This window comes from Dipodomys merriami, unplaced genomic scaffold (assembly GCF_024711535.1).
Source record: "Dipodomys merriami isolate MVZ:Mamm:240054 unplaced genomic scaffold, mDipMer1.0.p SCAF_10, whole genome shotgun sequence".
In the NCBI taxonomy this organism is placed as follows: Eukaryota; Metazoa; Chordata; class Mammalia; order Rodentia; family Heteromyidae; genus Dipodomys; species Dipodomys merriami.
Window position 1 is genome coordinate 51,546,100 of NW_027202271.1, and position 18,563 is coordinate 51,564,662.

The window sequence follows — 18,563 nt, forward strand, 5'->3', positions numbered from 1 at the left end:
AGCACCATATAAGAGCCACAATGCTTGAAAATTAAAAGCAGATAGACCAATGATTGATGAGCTAGCTCAGCACAGAAGGCTGTGTCCATGTGTCTTAAGAGGGAGCTACCACAAAAAAACAGCACATCCAGAACCCTGGAAATGCTTAGCACATTGGAATTACCTGTACTAAAGGTTTAATGAAACCAAGGAAATAAAAACAGGAAATTCTGACTACAAAAAGAAAATGTCTGAGGGAAGTAAGGTTGAACTTGGGGACAAAAGAAAATGACAGATTATAGAGTTGAGTGTCAAGTGTGTGGCTATTAGTTTTTGTGCTTGTGCCAAGAATTGAACTTAGTACCTTGAGCTCTCAGCTTTTTCTGGTAGAGGGCCCATTTGGCCCTCTACCACTTGAACCTGACCTCTATCCTGGATTTTTGCTGGTTAACTAAAGATGGGAGTCTTACAAACTTTTCTGCACTTGCTGGCTTTGAACTGTAATCCTTGGAGTTCAGTCTCCTGAATAGCTAGGATTACAAGAGTGAGGCAATAGAGTTGGGCTAAGCGTTTTTTTAAAGATACAGTCACATGAAAGACTTTATGGCATTCTTACAGATATAATCAAATAAATTTTCTTATTTCCCATTTTTTAGTGTTCAGGGCAGATGAAAATAAAATAAAAAGCTTGTAAGCTTGTAAGCCATTGTGAGGTCTTGTTTGAAAGAGTCACATAGTTAACAGTCTGTCTTTCAATCTTAGAGCTTCCTCAGTTCTATTTTTTTTTGGGGGGGGGGTCCAGTCATGGGGCCTGACCTCTGGGCCTAGGTGGTGTCCCTCAGCAATTCAGCTCAAGGCTAGCAGGCTACCTACCACTTGAGCAATAGCACCACTTCTGGCTTTTTTTTTTCTGCTTATGTGGTGCTGAGGGATCGAACCCAGGGCCTCAGGCATGCAAGACAAGCGCTCTACCACTGAGCCACCTTCTCAGCCCATGAGTTCTATTATTTTTTAATGTATTCACTATGCAAATTTAACCTAAATTTTTTTGGGGGAGGGGCTGGTGTCCTGGGGCTTGAACTCAGGGCATAGGCTCTGTCCCTGAGCCTCTCTGTGTTCTCTAGGCTAGTGCTCTACCACTTGAGCCACATCACCACTTCTGGCTTTTTCTGAGTAGTTGATTGGAGAGAAGAGTATCATGAACTTTCCTGCCTGGGCTGGCTTTGAACAGTGATCCTTAGATCTCAGCCTCCTGAGCAGATAGTATTACAGGTGTGAGCCACTGGTGCCCGGCTAAATCTTTATTTTTATTTGTGAATTTTGTATGTTTTCATTACAGAGTCTATGTTTTTGAAACCTATATCCCAGGTGTTGACTGCAAAGAAGAATTTCGAAACCAATTTGTATACTGCAGAGTATTTCAAGTTTGCTTCACCCCTCCCCTCAGTTTTCAACATTGATTGCAGCTTCTAAATTGGCCACATGACTCCTTCTTATTGTCAGGGAGAAAAATAGTGTTTAAACTATTTTTACAACAATACCATGGACAGCAAAACAAATCTGCTCTTTTGTTTTTAGTACTTCTGTTGCCTAATAATGAAATATTTACAAAAGCATCAATATTTTGATTAACATGAGAATGATCTTTAGCTAGCTCTTTCAACAGCAAGAAGGGCTGTAGGGCTGTAGGGCTTTCTACAGCAGAAAAGAAATTAACTTCTACTACTACTGACTTCTGTGTATTTTTTAGTATGACACCCATGTTATAGCTTCTTTGGAAAAACTATGAATTCCGAAATGATATTAAAAGCATTACCTTATATGATCAAGAGTTTTCATTTTCTATTAATAACCAAATTATTGATAGATGAACATCAGACTAAATTATGTTTTTTATATTTTAAACATTATTTGTCCTGATATACTGGAATTAAGCTAGTCATATGATTTACCAAATTTAAATCATCCACTTTCCTTTCTTTCTGATACACTCAAGATTTTCAGTAATAACATGGCATAACGCAAAAAAGAAAAGTATGCAAATCTATAAAACTGTCATTTAGAAGTCTAATCAATTTTAACAAGACAGACTTGACCTTTTATCAAGGTGTTCACTAAAAGAGGAAAGAATAAAAGACTAGAAAGCTTTGTCACTCGGTTTAGCAGTTTTCTCAGATTGGAAAAAATAACAATGAAACCTCCAGGGTTAAGATGCGGCTGCTAGACAAGAGAAGACAGACCAAATTGGCTTACCACTTGAACCATTTTGAGATATCTGGCATATCTTGGATCCTTGGCTACAGTTAAGATATTTTCTGATGATACTTCACTTTCCTGTGGTCCAGAGTCTTGTGTATTGTTCTGCTGTAGAGAGTATTTCATGTAAATCTTTAGATAATTCACAAAAAGGGTCCATCATGTTACTTAAAAGGGATGTTGTTTTTTTATAGTTAGAAGGCAATAAATATCAGAAAAAGCTATATCACTAAATTTAAATAACAAGAAGTTAATGATGGGATACTGCTTTCTAATATCTGCAAAGACTTAAAATATGACTTCAGTGGAAGTTATACTATAGCAACAATGTATTGTTTCTTAAAATGAATTTGTAGCACTACAATTTTTAATATTGCTTTATTTGTCCTAGGGTGCTGATACTAAACATGAATTATAGGTAGATATAGTATGTCAATAAAACTTTTAATAAAGCTAGTAAAATGTTATGTCAACTGCTGGGCTTTCATGGGAATGAATTGATTAAGTATATTCCATTTCTCCTACTGATCTCATTTAATCTCTTTTTTCTAAGTGTGTAGCAATTTGTGTGAGGGAGCGGAACTCAGCTTCTCAGACAAAACCACTTGGTTTCCTACATTTTAGGTACTGATTAAGCTATTGGTTATAGTAACACTGTCCACCAAATAATGAGTTTAAATACTAAATGCTACTTTAAATGACAAGTAGTGAGGAATGCCTTTGTGAAATGTATATCCTCACTTAGAATGACCCTATGTTAGCTGAAGCACAGTAGAATCCTGTCCTCACTTTGAGACAAAACTATCTGTACAGAGTACTTAATTTTTCTATTCAAGTAGAATAAGTTTACTTTTGGGAATTTCACTCTGTATCTCCATTGAAGTGTTAAGGGAAATTTATTTAACAAATGAAAACAGCTTTCTGTCCATGTCTATGCTAAAAGCATAGATAAATTAATATCTTTAAATCTTCATAGGATTTAGAATATAAATGTGTTTATATTATTTACATAAAGGTTTTTCCCTCAGATAATTCATATATGAACTAAATCTTTAAAAAAACTTAGAAGCAATAACATAAAAGTCCTTTAAAAGTTTTCTTCTATACTATTTTTCAATGTTAAAAAATGAGAGAATATGGGAGTATATACATGCATTATTTTGTAACATTTTACTATGAAAGTCTAAAACACTGCAATTAAGTTAAAAAAAATGAAAACAAAATCCAAGTGTATTTTAAAAAACTGTATGGATAACAAACTCATACAAAAGCACTAAGGGCCAAATGAGAACTATATCCCCATCTAACAGTTATAATCTCACAGCTATTAATTGTTGCCTAATAACCAAGGCCTCAGAAGCCTTAATTATGTAACGTCTTAAACCTTTGCTACTTGAATAACCTATTAAATTCTCTATCCTATCTCTCAACTGTCCCTCATTTCATTCTAATTTATCTCAATCTATGTAATTGGATATTCTATTGTGAATGATAAGACCTAAGACATGAAACTAAAGTAAAAGAAAAATCAATATAGAATGGATTTTTGACTCATGTACACCATAAGTGGATGATAATGGATTTTTGAAAATGCATAATTATCCTTTATGTGATCATTGTGTTGACTGTAAGCTCAATGAAAATTCTGTGTAAAGCATATTTAAACACATTTCAAAATATTTTACATAATATGTACCAATTAATAACAATGAAGAATTGAGAAGTTGATTTCAATATTAACATGCTAAAATCATTTTATTAGGCTAACACAAAGCTACCACAATGTTTTAAATGTAAGGACCAACAGAACTTCAAAAATACTTTAAGTTAATTAATGTACAACTTAAAAATTGTCAGACATTTAGTAGGTGATTCTGAATTTGCCAAACAAGAAGTTCAGATATGATTACTGGCAATCAAGTGTTGGGACCTTAAATAGGCCAGGACCTACACAGCTGCATAAAAGTCCTAAAATACATATGATACATTGCATTCATAATACCAACTGGAAAAACCAATATTCAAAGTTAGGTTCATTGAAAAATGTATATAAACATATAACAACTGCATCTGCCAAAGAATAACCTCTGATCAGACTTAAAACATTTTCTTAATATTCTTTACAGATGCCTATTGTAGAAATCAGGCAGTCCAAGTTTTAGAGAGCCTTGTAAAAATAAATTCTTTCACAACATCTGAAACTCCTCTTCCACATTCAATTTATATTGCAATGTGCATCATAATAGAATTTACTGATTTCTAATATTTGTTAAGTGATCAACAAATTGATTCCCCAACACATACCATATCCAAATATATGGTTTCTCTCATGGCCTTGCACGAATATGCCCAATGGATTGAATACAGGAATAGGAGATAGTGCAGTGAGGTGGCACCAGACCTTGTTAGTTAAAATTCTAGTGCTTACATTATTATTTGACCTTCCCAGTAAGTTACTTAAACCTCTGTGTAATGTAGGATTGATAATATTGTAGTTTTCCTTCTGTCTCGGGGGGGGGGGGGGTGTTGGCTTCAGTACGCCATAGGATATTGAAATCTGCAAATATTCAAGTGCCTTCTAAAAACTAGTGTAGTGTTTGAATTTAGCATACACACACCCTCCGGTGTACTTTCAATCATCTCTAAATTACTTATAATCCCTAATACAGTGGAACTGCTGTGTGAATAGTACTGTTTAGGGAATGACAAGAAAAGATACTGTATATTCTGTACAGAAGCAATTGTTTTTCTAAATACTTTCAATTTGCAATTGGTTGTATCTCACAGATACAGAGCCCATCAGTAAGGAGGGCTGACGATATTTAAATCAGAGCTGTTATGAGGATGAGTTAATTTAAGAAAAGCACTTAGAGGTGTGTATACCCTAGCACACAGTAAGCATACTTTATTGCTAACATCATTATCAACATCATTATTACCTAAAAAACATGCTGTGAAAAGTACTTCTTGGTAGAAATGAAGAATTCAATTATACAGGAGATCTACTTGACTAATATTGCTTTGGTAGGCCAATATAAAAGTAATCAATTTTATTTCAAATCTTATTACTTCATTGAAATATCTGGTCTCAAACATGAAGGAATTTTTCAAAAATAAGAAGCAGTAAAAAATTAAATTTATACAGAAACATGAAAGAATATTAAGACATAGGGCCAAATATAAAGGACCAAATAGTAGGATGAAGATTCAGTGAATCAACTGAATGTTGATCTTAGCAATGTTTTGCTAAGATCAGTAATGCTTACATAGTGAACTTGCACTCACTATGGATTTTGTTAAAAAGATTGTGTTTTGGCAGTTACAGAGTAGGGCCTGAGATTCTTCATTTCTACCAAACAAAGTGAGGTCCAGACAGCTAGTCCATGAGACACATTCTGAGTAACAAGAGATTAAATGAAACCAGAGGATTGCTGTTCATTATATTGTACATGATAAAACAATATAAACCCATTTATGTAAGAAAAACTTTATGTAAGAAAATATAAAAACTTCTCAGAGATGCTCAAGGAATTATGCAAGAGCAAAAGGTCATAATGCTTAGGATTCATTTGGGCAAGCAACAAAAAAGGTATTCTATCTCCCTTCCTGACAGACTTTATTGGCTAGGGTTGCATTTTTATTCATAATGCTATAATTTCTGTCAAGTGCATTTTGTTTTAATTGCAGGAGGGGGGGAGTGGAGCTCAAATTCTTGCTGGGTAGGCACTCTACCCCTTCAGCTATGCACCTTGCTCTTTTTCCTTAGTTATTTTCATATGTAATGTTGTACTTTTGTTCAGGGCTGGGCAGGTCCATGATTCTCCTGCCTACAATGCCCGTGTAGATAGGATCATACGTGTGAACCACCATATACAGTTCATTTGTTGAGATAATGCCGGGCTGACTTGTTCAGGCTGGCCTTAAACCACCATTTTCCAGATCTCATCCTGAGTAGCTGGGATTACTTGTTTGAGTCACTATCTCTGGTTCAAGTGGCTATTTTAATTCAGCACTACCTTCTCTTGTTATCTTTACTAAGAGTGATCAATTCTCAGCTCTTACTACTTCTAGAATATTCCCTTTGATGATTTTTCCTTAGATCTGCTTGTCTTTGCAAATAAAATCATCTCTTCACTAAAATTTCTTTGTTCTACTTTTACACTTCTTTTTTAAAAAATTCTGGAATCCTAAATTAAACAATGTTTTAAGTAAAGAATAATCACATAAATACAGTCTATCTTTTTAATGCTTAAATTATGCCTTTAAGTTTCTTTTTAGATATGTTATTTGTATAAAGATTACTTAGGAATAAAAAAGATTTAGCAATTATGACAAAATCTTAACTTATGAATCTAGGTAATGTGCATTGGAGTATTTATTCTATTACTCAATTTCTGTTTATGTTCACAAAATTTATAATAAGACATGTTAAAAAGTATATATAAGAAATTAGAACAAAATTTCATAATGTGCCAGGTGTCAGTGGCTCACACCTATATTCTTTATTCAGGAGGCTGAGATATGAGAACTGAAGTTCAAAGCCAGCTTGGGCAGAAAAGTCTGCATGACTCTATCTCCAATTAAGCAGCAAAAAAGCTAGACTGGAGCTGTGTCTCAAGTGATAGAGACTATGTGTAGACAATAGTGGGAGTGTAAGGCCCTGAGTTTAAGCCCTGCTACCAGCAGAAAAATTTCATAGTGAACTCGAATATTAAAGCTTTTCCTAGTCATGTTTAGACTGCTTTTTACACCCAAATAAAATATAATCATTTTGACAGCCCTTCAAAATAATTGAAACAATTTTTTCTCAAACTTCCTTTTATATCTTAAGATTGTATCATTTTACCATTTTTGTTTAGCTTCTTCCATCCAAGACCAAAGTATACATCTATTAGGTTCAACAGAGAATATCTATCTGTTCATGCTTCTTGGAACTGAACTACTTACCTGTGATTGCTCTGAGGCAGTTCCATAATGTAATTCATTTGTGACATTAGGGATGCTTACAGGAGATACTTCAAATGTGACGTCATCTAAGCCTGGGATAGAGGACAACTGAGAAATGAAAATTGGTATTACAATATGAAAATAATTCTAGGTGCACAAATATTTTTTGTATATATATTTTATTGTAAAGATACTGTACAGAGGGGTTAGTTACATGAGCAAGGGAATGAGTACATTTCCTATGGAGCATTGTTACATCCTCCTTTGTTTTTCCCCTACCATACCTTCCCTCCCCACCTCCCGGACTCCTCCCTCCCCTCATAGGTGCACAAATATTTTTTAAAATGTGCTTTTAACATTTGTGTTGTTTTAAGCCTAAACAAACTTCATAGTGAACTGAATCTGATCTTTAATTTCCATTTTAAAAGTGAATGACATTCACAAAAAATACTTTGAACAGTTTCTTGGAAACTTAACTTGACCATTCTTTTTTTTTTTTTTTAATTAGTATTTTTTCAATATAGACAATTCAGTGTAAGGACTGAGTTTGGGCTTCGGAGCAGACTACTTGAGCTCAAGGAGGAGCCAGCACTACTACACTACAACTCCCAAGCTGTGTGACCATTTTTCTCATCTGTAATGGGAATAAGAAAATTGACCTTTCCAAGTTGTTCTGTAATATTTTTATTAAAAAGGCTAGCAAATAAGCACTCTGTAGCATGTTTTATATTAGGGATATGACAAAATTCTTCTATGTAGTTTAATATACAATATTAAAAATCATTTTCCTATAAACATTACCACTCAATATAACTAAAATATATTGTTTGTCATACACAATAAATGGCATACTGTCAGCATTTCAACCTGGAATAGTTAAGAATTTTAGGTTAGATATGCAAGATCTAGGCAAATCAATGATATATAACTTTCAGAATGTAGGCTGTCTGGGAATTAACTCTGTGGCCATGAAAGTAAGAAAGGTTAGCTGTCTTAACTTGTGCCCTTGAAATCTAACTCCATGATAACTCCCCAAACATTAAAATAAGACATAGTCACAATAATGAAAAAAACAATGGCAGGACTTAAACAGCAATGCTCATTGAGAACTTTTGACTAATGGCAGCAAGTAGCACAGTAGCTAGCACCCAAATAGTGGCAAATGTGTATTGAACATGTCCCATGTCAGATATTTTAAATTTCTAAACTAAAGTCCATAGAAGATGTAGCAAGTAGAAATATTATAAAAGTATTAATATCATTTTTCCTTCTCATAAATATTCAATCAATAGTTATTATTTGAGGAGAATAAAGGATAAAGGCACCAAAATACGATTCTCTTACTTTATGAAGAAAAAAATTGCATATGCAGTGAAAAAAATTAAATCAAGTTAAAATCAAATATGTCACTGATATTAATCAAAATCTTTTGGCTTTCAAATTACAAAGATAAAAAAAACCTTCTATTTTTCTCAGTTAATTCTTGGCAATTTGTAACATATTGGTATTCTTCCTTAGCATTTTAGATATTTACAAATGGAAAAACCTCTGATAATATGTAAATTTTGCTCTAGAGATATGTGCAGTTTTATGTAATTATTAGCGTCATTACATGATAGCCATCATTTTGAATTTTCTATCAAATGAATTAAACTATAATCCAGCTCAGTTTGTTAACATGCTGTTCATATAATGCTTTTGACTAGTACAATGAAAGAAATCTTAATTTACATATATATTTGAGAAGACTCAATGAATGGTTTAAAGTGGATACTATTTCCTTGCAAAATAACAAAGATTTTTAAAAGTATATTATCCTACTTCATAGATGCAAGAGTTAAATTGAATTCCTTCCCAAATGTAATTAAAATTAAATATGAATAAAAAAGACCATGTGAGCACAGAAAAATTTTTCTATATATTCAGAAATACAAACCTTTGCATCTAAAATATTGAGTGTTGTTTCAATTTGTTGGATCCGAAGAGAAAGGTCTGAAAGTTTCTAGAAAAGAAAAATTAGAGACATAGCCTAAACTGTTATACCTGTTAAAAAGAACATGGGACAGATTTGCAAATAATGAAAACAATGGCTTAAGTATTTGTCACTTTCCAATATGATCCTGTCTTATTTATATAGGTAGAAATGGGAATTCAGGCTTTCTATTATTCTTATAATTGTATAAGATAATATTCACTATCAAAAAGTTACATCTCAACTTTAAGAAATTAATTACTAGACTAATAAACAATCCAAAAATAAACTCAACTCAGGCCAAAGTCTTTTGTTTACTGCTGTACTCTGAGCCAGGGGCCAGTAGCTCATGCCTATAATCCTAGCTACTCAAGAGGCTGAGATCTGAGGAACTCGGTTCAAAGCCAGCCTGGGCAGGAAAGTCTGTGAGACTCTTATCTCCAATAAACACTAGAAATCCAGAAGTGGCGCTGTGGCTCAAGTGGTAGAGTGCTTGCCTTGAGCTGAAGAGTGCAAGGACAGCACCCAAGCCCAGAGTTCAAGCTCCACGACTAACAAAACAAAACAAAAATAATAATAACAAAACAAAATAAAAACCAGTACCTGAAACTTAATAGGAGCTTAATAGTTACTTGCTGATGAATTCTTTATGGAAAATAAGAATAAAGATTACTCAAAGAAAACCTGGAATAACATCGCTCCCTCCACCTCCCATTTTTGTAAGCACTAGGGTTTGAATTCAGGGCCTTTTGTTTGCTATGCAGGTGCTCTAACACATTGCATTTCTATAAGCTAGAAATAAAACACAGAATCTTAGGGTATTTTGTTTGTTCAATTGGTTTGCTTTGGTGTTGCTTTTTAAGACAAGACCTTGCCATGTAGCCAAGGCAATCTTTCTCAGCCTTCTGAATGCAGGTTATAATAGTTTCTAGGATTTATTCACATTAAGGCTTTTGTGTAAACATAAACATGTTATAAAATGTGTCATGGGTGAATCCCTCTTACTAATTTAGGGGTTAGAGCCAGGTGTTGGTGGCTCACACCTGTAATCCTAGCTATTCAGGAGGAGGCTGAGATCCGAGGATCAAAGCCAGACAGGGGAGGAAAGTCTGTGATATTCATCTCCAGTATACCACCAGAAAACTGGAAGTGACACTGTGGCTCAAGTAAGAGAGCTCTAGCCTTGAGTTGAAGAGCTGAGGGACTGTGCCCAGGCCCAGAGTTCAAGCCCCACAACTGACAAAACAAAAAACAAAACAAAGTAGGGGTTAGCTATGTGTTAGTGGCTCCTACCTGTAATCCTCACTACTCAAGAGGCTGAGATCTGAGAATGGAGATTCAAAGCCAGCTTGGGCAGGAAAGTCTGTGAAACTCTTATCTCCAATTAAAAACCAAAAAAGCTGGAAGTGGAGCTGTGGCTCAGGTGGTAGAATACTAGCTATGAGCACAAAAGCTTAAGGACAACACACAAATAATACACACACACAAATAATTTAGGGAGTATTTGTAAAAATCAACTTTGGCAAATTTAATCAATCTTTTAATTCAGAGGGAAAAAATTGTAACATTTTAATTGTAGAACGAATGACAATTTCCAGCTTATAAAACATGAACGTACTAGCATGAGTAAAGTGAATATACAAAAGGAAAAAAACAAAATCAAAACTTAAGTTTTATGTACTACATAAATATGTACTCAAGAAAAATCACATGCCAGGCACAGGTAGCTCACATATGTAATTCTAGCTACTTAGGAGGTTGAGATCTGAGGATCACAGTTCAAAACCAGCTCAGGGAAGAAAGTCCATGAGACTCTTATCTCCAATGAACGAACAAAAAAGCCTGAAGCAGAGCTGTGATTCAAGTGGTAGAGTTCTAGCCTTGAGCACAAAAGCTCAGGAACAACACCCAGGCCCTGACTTCAACCCCAGGATTGGTGTGTGCATCATTGTAAACATTTAAATATTTATATATAGTATGCTACATAGGAAATATATCACTAAACTTCATACTAAAATTTTGAAATAGAAATTACTATGCTCATAATAAAGAAAAACAAGAGTCTCAGCCAAGCAAGTAACTTGACATTGACTACAGTCAGTATTTTATTAGAAATGACTTTTTTTTTCTGCTGGTTCTGGGGCTTTAACTTAAGGTCTAGGAGCTATCCCTGAGCTGTTTTGCTCATCTAGTTGTCTATCGCTTGTGCCACAGCTCTACTTCCAGCCTTTTGGTGGTTACTTGGAAATAAGAGTCTCATGGAATGTGCTACCTGAGCAATTCCTAAGCTGGCTTCAAACTACGATTCTTAGATCTTAGCCTCCTGAGATGCTAGATTTACAGGCGTGAGCCACCAGTGCCTGGCTTTATCAGAAAACTACTTTTAAGGGCATTTTATACTGCTAAAACATGATAGTAAATTCATGAGGATTACACAGACAGAATTTGTTTTCTAGTTAATAAATGACTACTGTGTCCTAAGATGCTACTGTCTATGATATATCCACTGAGAATGGCTTTCTTCTGGTTGTGGTAAATTTTCTTAGATGCCAGTTATCTGAAGTTACTTTTTAAAGTTGTATTAAAAACTGTTAGGGCTGGGAAGGTGGCTCAGTGGTAGAGCGTTTGCCTTGCATGCCTGAGGCCCTGGGTTCGATTCTTCAGCACCACATAAGCAAAAAGAAAAAAGCCATAGTTACTTTGAAGTAATCATAGTTACTTTGAAGAAGAGATTGGTAAGATTTCAGTTTGAGCCCAGTTGGAAAATAATTTTTTAACCTACTCAGCATCATTTGGTGGATTTTTTTTTTTCAGTTGTGGGGCTTGAACTCTGGGCCTGGGCACTGTCCTTCAGCTCAAGCCTAGAGCTCTACCACTTGAGCTATAGTGCCACATCCAGTTTTCTGGTGTTTTATTGGAGATAAGAGTCTCAGGAACTTTTCCTCCCAGGCTAGCTTTGAACCATGATCCTCAGATCTTAGCCTCCTGAGTAGCTAAGATTACATGTGTGAGCCACCAGCACCCGGCTGGTGGATTTTTTTTTTCCCCGAGAAAACATTGCATATTTTCTGAGAACATATTTAACATCTAAGAATCTCAAAAACCAGGTGTCGCAAAAGTTACACTTTACAGATAGTAACAACATAACGTTTGTGAATATAAAAGTATCCAGTTTACATGTCTACTTCTCTAAAAGAGAAACAGTACCTTAATAGATCTCTTAATATATCCCAACGTATTGTATCTAGCTAGCTGTCTGTCTGTCTGTCTGTCTGTCTGTCTGTCTGTCTGTCTGTCTGTCTGTCTGTCTGTCTGTCTGTCTGTCTGTCTAACCGCTAGAAAAAGAAAGGGTTTTCTTAAGCTCATATGACAGGCACCTAGATGTAGCAAAATTTAGTTTGTATACAAAACATCATTTGTGTGAAAGTGAAGCCCAAAGGTGGGCTTAGAAATAGAATAGGGAAGATAACTACTCCAAATGTTCTTCAATACTATGGGAATTCTCAGCCTGTACTTAAAGCTTTTAGAAAAAGACAAAAGCTGGTGGCTGGTGGCTCATGCCTATAATCCTCACTACTCAGGAGGCTGAGATCTGAGGATCACGGTTCAAAGCCAGCCTGGGCAGGAAAGTCTGTGAGACTCTTATCTCCAATTAACCACCAGATAACTGGAAGTGACACTGTGGCTCAAGTGGCAGAGTTCTTACCTTGAGCTGAAGAGCTCAGGGACAGCACCCAGGCCCAGAGTTCAAACCCATGACTGAACTATACACACAAAAGACAAAAAAAAATAGACTACAAAAAGAATGATTTAAAATCTTGTATTCTAAGTGTGTTATAAATCCATGTGGGAAAAAAAAATCTCTTAATAATCTCTTGTTTTACAGATATCTTTGGCAGGAAAACTCCCTGTAAGATTAAGTGCCTGCTCAGGTTTTCCTGCAATCACATAGACTTTGTGTTGCCCCCTTTGCCCTTTTAAATTGGATCACCAATAGATTTTGCTGACTAGGATAATAATAGAAATGTTTACTGGGGAATTGTCCAGAAAGATATGACCCTAAGTAACTTGTAAGTTGGGTCTGATTCAACTCTTCTCCTTTTTCTGTCCTCCAATCTCACCAGACGTAAAAGAATTACAAAGTAGCCTACTACGCAGAAAGTTTTTAAAAAGTTGAGCTTTTCACAGTTGTTCATTTTTCTTACTAACTCTAAAAGGCAGTATCACTTATGATGAAAGATTCACACTTAATTGTATTTTGAGATTAGTTGTGACTGAAAGTGTTAACAATTTGGGCTTCATTCAAGTCCTGTCATGTATGGAGAGAAGGATGGGAGCTTCATTTTCTCTAGTTTTTTTTTTTTTTTTTTTCCCTGTTCAAAAAAACAACAGCTGGGGTTCACTTCTTTTATTTTTCTGAAGGAAACAGTCATTCTTGTTTAAGGCTTTAAGTAAACAAGGGCTACAGGCTTAGTAAATGCTACTAACAAATTAAGAATTATTTCAAAAAGTCACACTATTGTTTTTTCTTTTTCTTTTCTTTTCTGGTTTTTTGTTTTTTTTGTTTTTTTTTTGTCAGTCATGGGGCTTGAACTCTGAGCTTTTCAGCTCAAGGCGAGCACTCTACCACAGCACCACTTCTGGTTTTCTGGTGGTTAGAGAAAAGAGTCTCAAGGTGTTTCTGTCTGGGCTGGCTTTGAACCTTGATCCTCAGATCTCAGCCTCCTGAGTAGTGAGGATTACAAGCATGAGCCACTTGGGGAAACTTTGATTTGGATAAAAATATTCTTGCACTTTATCACATCCAAAAGGACCTTACATTAAACACAATATAGTAAACAACATGAATTCAAAACACAAATATTATATTCTCTCACTTGAAAGCAAACAAGTTTCTTATTCAAATGCAAAAGGTGAGCTGGATATTTAACTTTTCCAGTTCAACCAGACTTAGAATCCCAATTATATGAGTACCAGTACCACAACTGTAACAGGAAGAAACTCTAGCTGCTCAAACATGTTGACTACGTTGAATGAATAAATGAATGAATGAATGATTTTAACACTCTCCATCTTAGTATGTGTATCTGCAAAGGAGGGATGACGACCTCTCTCAAAGGACTATGCTGTGATGATTCCATATGTGTAAAACATTAGCTTTACCTGTACAAAACTGAGTAAACAGTAATAAATATTAGTTACTGTTATCTCACTCAGTAGGAGACATTAAAACTGACCAATATAAGCTCAGGTAATGATTTGCAGTTACCTCTGGATTACCATATTTAAAGAAGAAAAGGGCTATGCTAACAGTTGCATAGCACTTTCCAGGTCAACCAGTCACATATGAAAATACTTTCACAAGAGGCAAGGAAACCAGCTGAGAGATCATAGCAAGCGGGCGGAACACAGATTTGAGAAAAGGTGCATTGAAGCAGGAAGGGCAGCTTCATATCTCTGTCTTCACCCTCCTCCAATCCCAGGCTGCACAGCATGGATTAAAAATGCCTTTTTAATTCAAAAAAGAGGGAGACATGAGCACTAGACTTTGCCTTGGACCACAAAGCTAAGTCCACTGGAATAAAACCCAGCACTGTGCAAGCCTATGGCCCCAGACAACACACCTGTACTCAAAGATGACACCTCCTGGTCAACTCCATTGCTTCATCAGATCCCACAGCCTCAAACTCCAGACCTGCCTCACTTTGGGCCCTACTCTGGTGGCTCTGGGTCAATCTAAGGCTCAAGACAGTCTAAAGAGCAGGCCAGTCCCACAGGATCTCCAAGCCCATATTAGAATCAGGCTGGCCCTAAGAAATCTTAAGAGCAAGCCTGTCACCAGAATATAAGGCTGACTGCCATGATTTTCCCATGATCAGTCTATAGTCCTAGGCCAGCTTCCATATACAACTAGATACAAATAATAAGGCTGTCCTAGATTTTAGAGCAGTCCAAACCCAGGTCCAAACTTGGAGCCTACCTTCACACCAGGTCTGTAGCCCTTAAACACCAGGCTGATACTCATAAATATGAGTTCCATGTCTTCTCCGTTCTAGACTGACCTTTACAGATTCACTCTCTAGACTTCTACTGTGACTCCAGGCTCCAATAATAAAAGTTGACACTCAAGGCATGTTTCCAGGCTACCCCTCCCCATCTTTCGGAATAAACAACTGTAAAATTAATTTCAATATAAATCGAAACAATGTATACTTAAAAATGTCAATCTTTGGGGTAGGAAAATAAAATTTCAAAATTACAAAAAAGAAGAGCTTCCAACGGCGAAATTTTAGGTTTCCTTTTAATTCTTTAATTATAATAAAAATGCCCAAACTATCTCAAAGAAGCCTCTAGATTAGTAATCCAGTAGAGGTGACCTGATGGGGCACTAAGGGGGGTTAACACAAATAAGATGTCATGACACATGAATACATAAAGACCATAATAACACTTGCTCAACTCGTTTGTCAGTTCAACGCTAAGTGATTTCTTGGCTAAAACCAGTATCAGAGGACCTACCTCCTCACAAACTGTAGAAAAGCGGTTGAGGAACTGTACAGTGTGCACCACGAATTGGTTTAGAAATGCCACCGTTCTTTTCTGTTGAATAGCTGGCACCTGTGTTTTGTTTAAAACAACAACAACAACAACAACAAAAAGAAAAACATGATTCGTGCTGGAGAAATGCACACTGTATAATCGTCTAGGTACCTGGGAATCCCAAGGGGACATTCTGACGTGTGATAGGAAGTTTTTGGAGGATGGAAACAGTCATTTAGCTTGTTTTCCTACACAGTGTGTGTGGGTGGAGGAGGAGGCGGCTGGAAAGTGGCTGCAGAAACTTGCAGAAAGTTCCCTAGACTTACAAGGACGATTGTTAACAGGTGAAAACCACACACACACACACACACACACACACACACACACGTGATTCAGGTCCCAATGGGCCAGTCTCTAGCCACCAACCACTGTGGAAAGCCACGTGGCCTGGGAAGCACAGGCTAGGGCACCATCTCATCTCAGTCAGCTCTGGAGACACGCCCCCCCCTTTTGAGGTTCACTGTGGGGCTCGACTTCCTGGGGGTCACCGTCAGGGGCACCAAGGGCCTGGAGCGGCGACGTCCCTCCCCCCAGATTCCACCCAGAATGCCGGAAGTTCAACTCCGCTGTTTTGTTTTTCTGTTTGTTTGTTTTTTTTACAAACCTTGGTCAGGTCTATGCCTGACCCCATGAGCGGAAGCCCGTCTTCATCCATCCCGTCAGCGGCTGGGGGACCCAAGGGTCACCCACAATCCCCTCAAAGAAAACCTGCCAACCCGGTTTCTGAACAGCAGAGCTTCCGCAGGTCCCCACCCCCGAGGCCCTTCCGGCCGGAAGCAAATGTCTCCTCTGGCCAATCACAAGTGTGTTCCTGGAGAACCCGCCCCCTCCTCATCACTCGGCATTCTGGGATTGGTAGTTCTTGATCCAGAATGTGAAGTAGGCTTCTGAAGGAACTGCTGAAGACGCTGGAGAAGTATGCTGACTTGGTTGTCCTTTTGTTTGTGTGTTTGTTGCCAGTATTGGGGCTTGAACTCAGGGCCTGGGCGCTCTGCCTTAGCGTTTTCCATTCAAAGATAATGATCTATTACTTGAGCTCCACCTTTGGCTTTTTGAAGACTCTCAAGGATCTATCTCTCTTCGCTGACTTCAAACCTCAATCCTCAGGTCTCAGTCTCCTGAGTAGCTGGGATTACCGATGTGAGCCACTGGTGTCCGGCTGCTTGTAAAACTTTAAGTAGGGAAAGGATAGCTAAGAAATTCAGGAGCTGCATCCACTTGACGTTTTCCTTCTTAGTATTCTGTGTTTAAATAGCTTTGTTATTCATTGAGCATCATTTAAAAAAAAAAAAAACTACTAAGTGTCAGATTCTCTGCTGGGCATTGTCAGAATACAAAAATTAATGAGAGACAGCGAACCTGTTGCACTGGAGAAGCTTATTCCCTGCGGAAGGAGTTAAGATGTTTCAAAAATTCAAATATCCTGTCAAGCTATGGTTGAGACCTAAAGAAAAGGAAGTGATTGCCACTTTAGAAAAGGTAGAAAATTCACCTGGAGAGAGAGAGATCTTTGCAGGGCTGAGAAGGTGGCTTAGCATGCATGAAGCCCTGCATTCGATTCCTCAGTACCATATAAACAGAAAAAGCCAGAAGCACCAAAAGTGCTGTGGCTCAAGTGGTAGAATGCTAGCCTTCAGCAAAAAAAAAAAAAAAAAAAAAAAAAAATGCTTAGGGACAGTGCCCAGGCCCTGAGTTCAGTCCCTCCCCAGGACTAGCAGAGAGAGGGAGGGGAAGGTGAAGAGGGAAAGGAAGGGGAGGGGGAGAGAAAGAGAGGAAGGGGGAGGGGGAGGGGAAGAGAGAGAAGGGAGGAGGAGAGGGAAATAAGAGGGAGAGGAGGAGGAAAAGACAGAGGGAGAGAGAGGAGATCTTTATCTGGAGTGTGAAGATTTGGTTCAGCTCTTGACTGTGTAGCTTATCATCTACATGACCCCCGACAAGTCATCTAACCCAAAGTGTGAACTCATCCTGGGCAAGATGTTCAATACTAAAAATACGAAGAGGATAGTCTTCGCCTTCAAGACATTTATCGCATAGGGAAGACACAGAAGTTCGGTGTACAACATCCAGACAGGCATACAAACAAGCTGTGTGTACAAGTAGGCACACAAACACTTGTGTATATATTGGCAGGTGCTTCCAGATGCAGTGTGCTATGGTGCTGCCAATAAAGTCATGCTTCTAAGTCCTCCAAGAAAACCAGAGAAGTTAAACTTTACTAGCTACTGTACATTAGGGAGAATTAAGCAGACAATTTGGGATGGACATTTGCTCAAGCAAAGGTCCAGAGACATAAAAGAGTATGGTATGTGGGGGGAAAGAACACTGTTTGGGGATGTAAAAGCAAAGAAGCCAGAAATGGAGAATAAGGCAGAAGAAATTGACAGAAAAAGCTTATTAAAGTCATTTTATGATGGGACTATAACTCATGTTCCTGTAAATGTGATCTAAGGACTAGTTGTATCAGTTATTTAGTAGTTCTCTTAAAAATGCTCATTTCAGATTAACCTCAGATAAACCAGATCTGTTGAGTGAACCTATAAATCTTCATTTTTAAGGACCCTACTACCCATTATTATTTTGAACCAAAAAGATTGAAAATTTATTTCCATGGTCTTGGGAGCCATTAAAAAATTCTGAGCAAGAGAGTAACATAAGCCAGAATATTTTAAAAAAGACTATCCAGTATCTGGTGAGTAAAATTTGGGTAGGATACAAATGTTAAAGGTGGGATTTGTACATGGGGAAAATGAAGACTTTCAGTCTCAACTGGCTATATATTCTTGGATATTTTATTATTTATCTTTTAACA

At 37.0% G+C, this 18,563-nt stretch overlaps 1 protein-coding gene across 3 annotated transcripts in view; it reads right to left on the reverse strand.

Annotated features, from left to right (window-relative positions):
• Positions 1-16,515, reverse strand: part of Washc3 (WASH complex subunit 3) — a 39,506-nt gene extending 22,991 nt beyond the window's left edge. The window contains exons 1-5 of one of the 3 annotated variants that reach the window (XM_069991383.1): positions 16,359-16,515; positions 15,674-15,772; positions 9,119-9,184; positions 7,183-7,290; positions 2,233-2,340 (exon numbers count right to left, since the gene is read on the reverse strand). In XM_069991383.1, the coding sequence (XP_069847484.1) occupies positions 2,233-2,340; positions 7,183-7,290; positions 9,119-9,184; positions 15,674-15,772; positions 16,359-16,409 (432 nt within the window). In that variant the 5' untranslated portion in view covers positions 16,410-16,515. Of the gene's footprint in view, positions 1-2,232; positions 2,344-7,182; positions 7,291-9,118; positions 9,185-15,673; positions 15,773-16,358 lie in introns of all 3 variants that reach the window. The other 2 variants (XM_069991375.1, XM_069991392.1) reach the window with 2 other exon arrangements.
• Between the last annotated feature and the right edge of the window lie 2,048 nt (positions 16,516-18,563).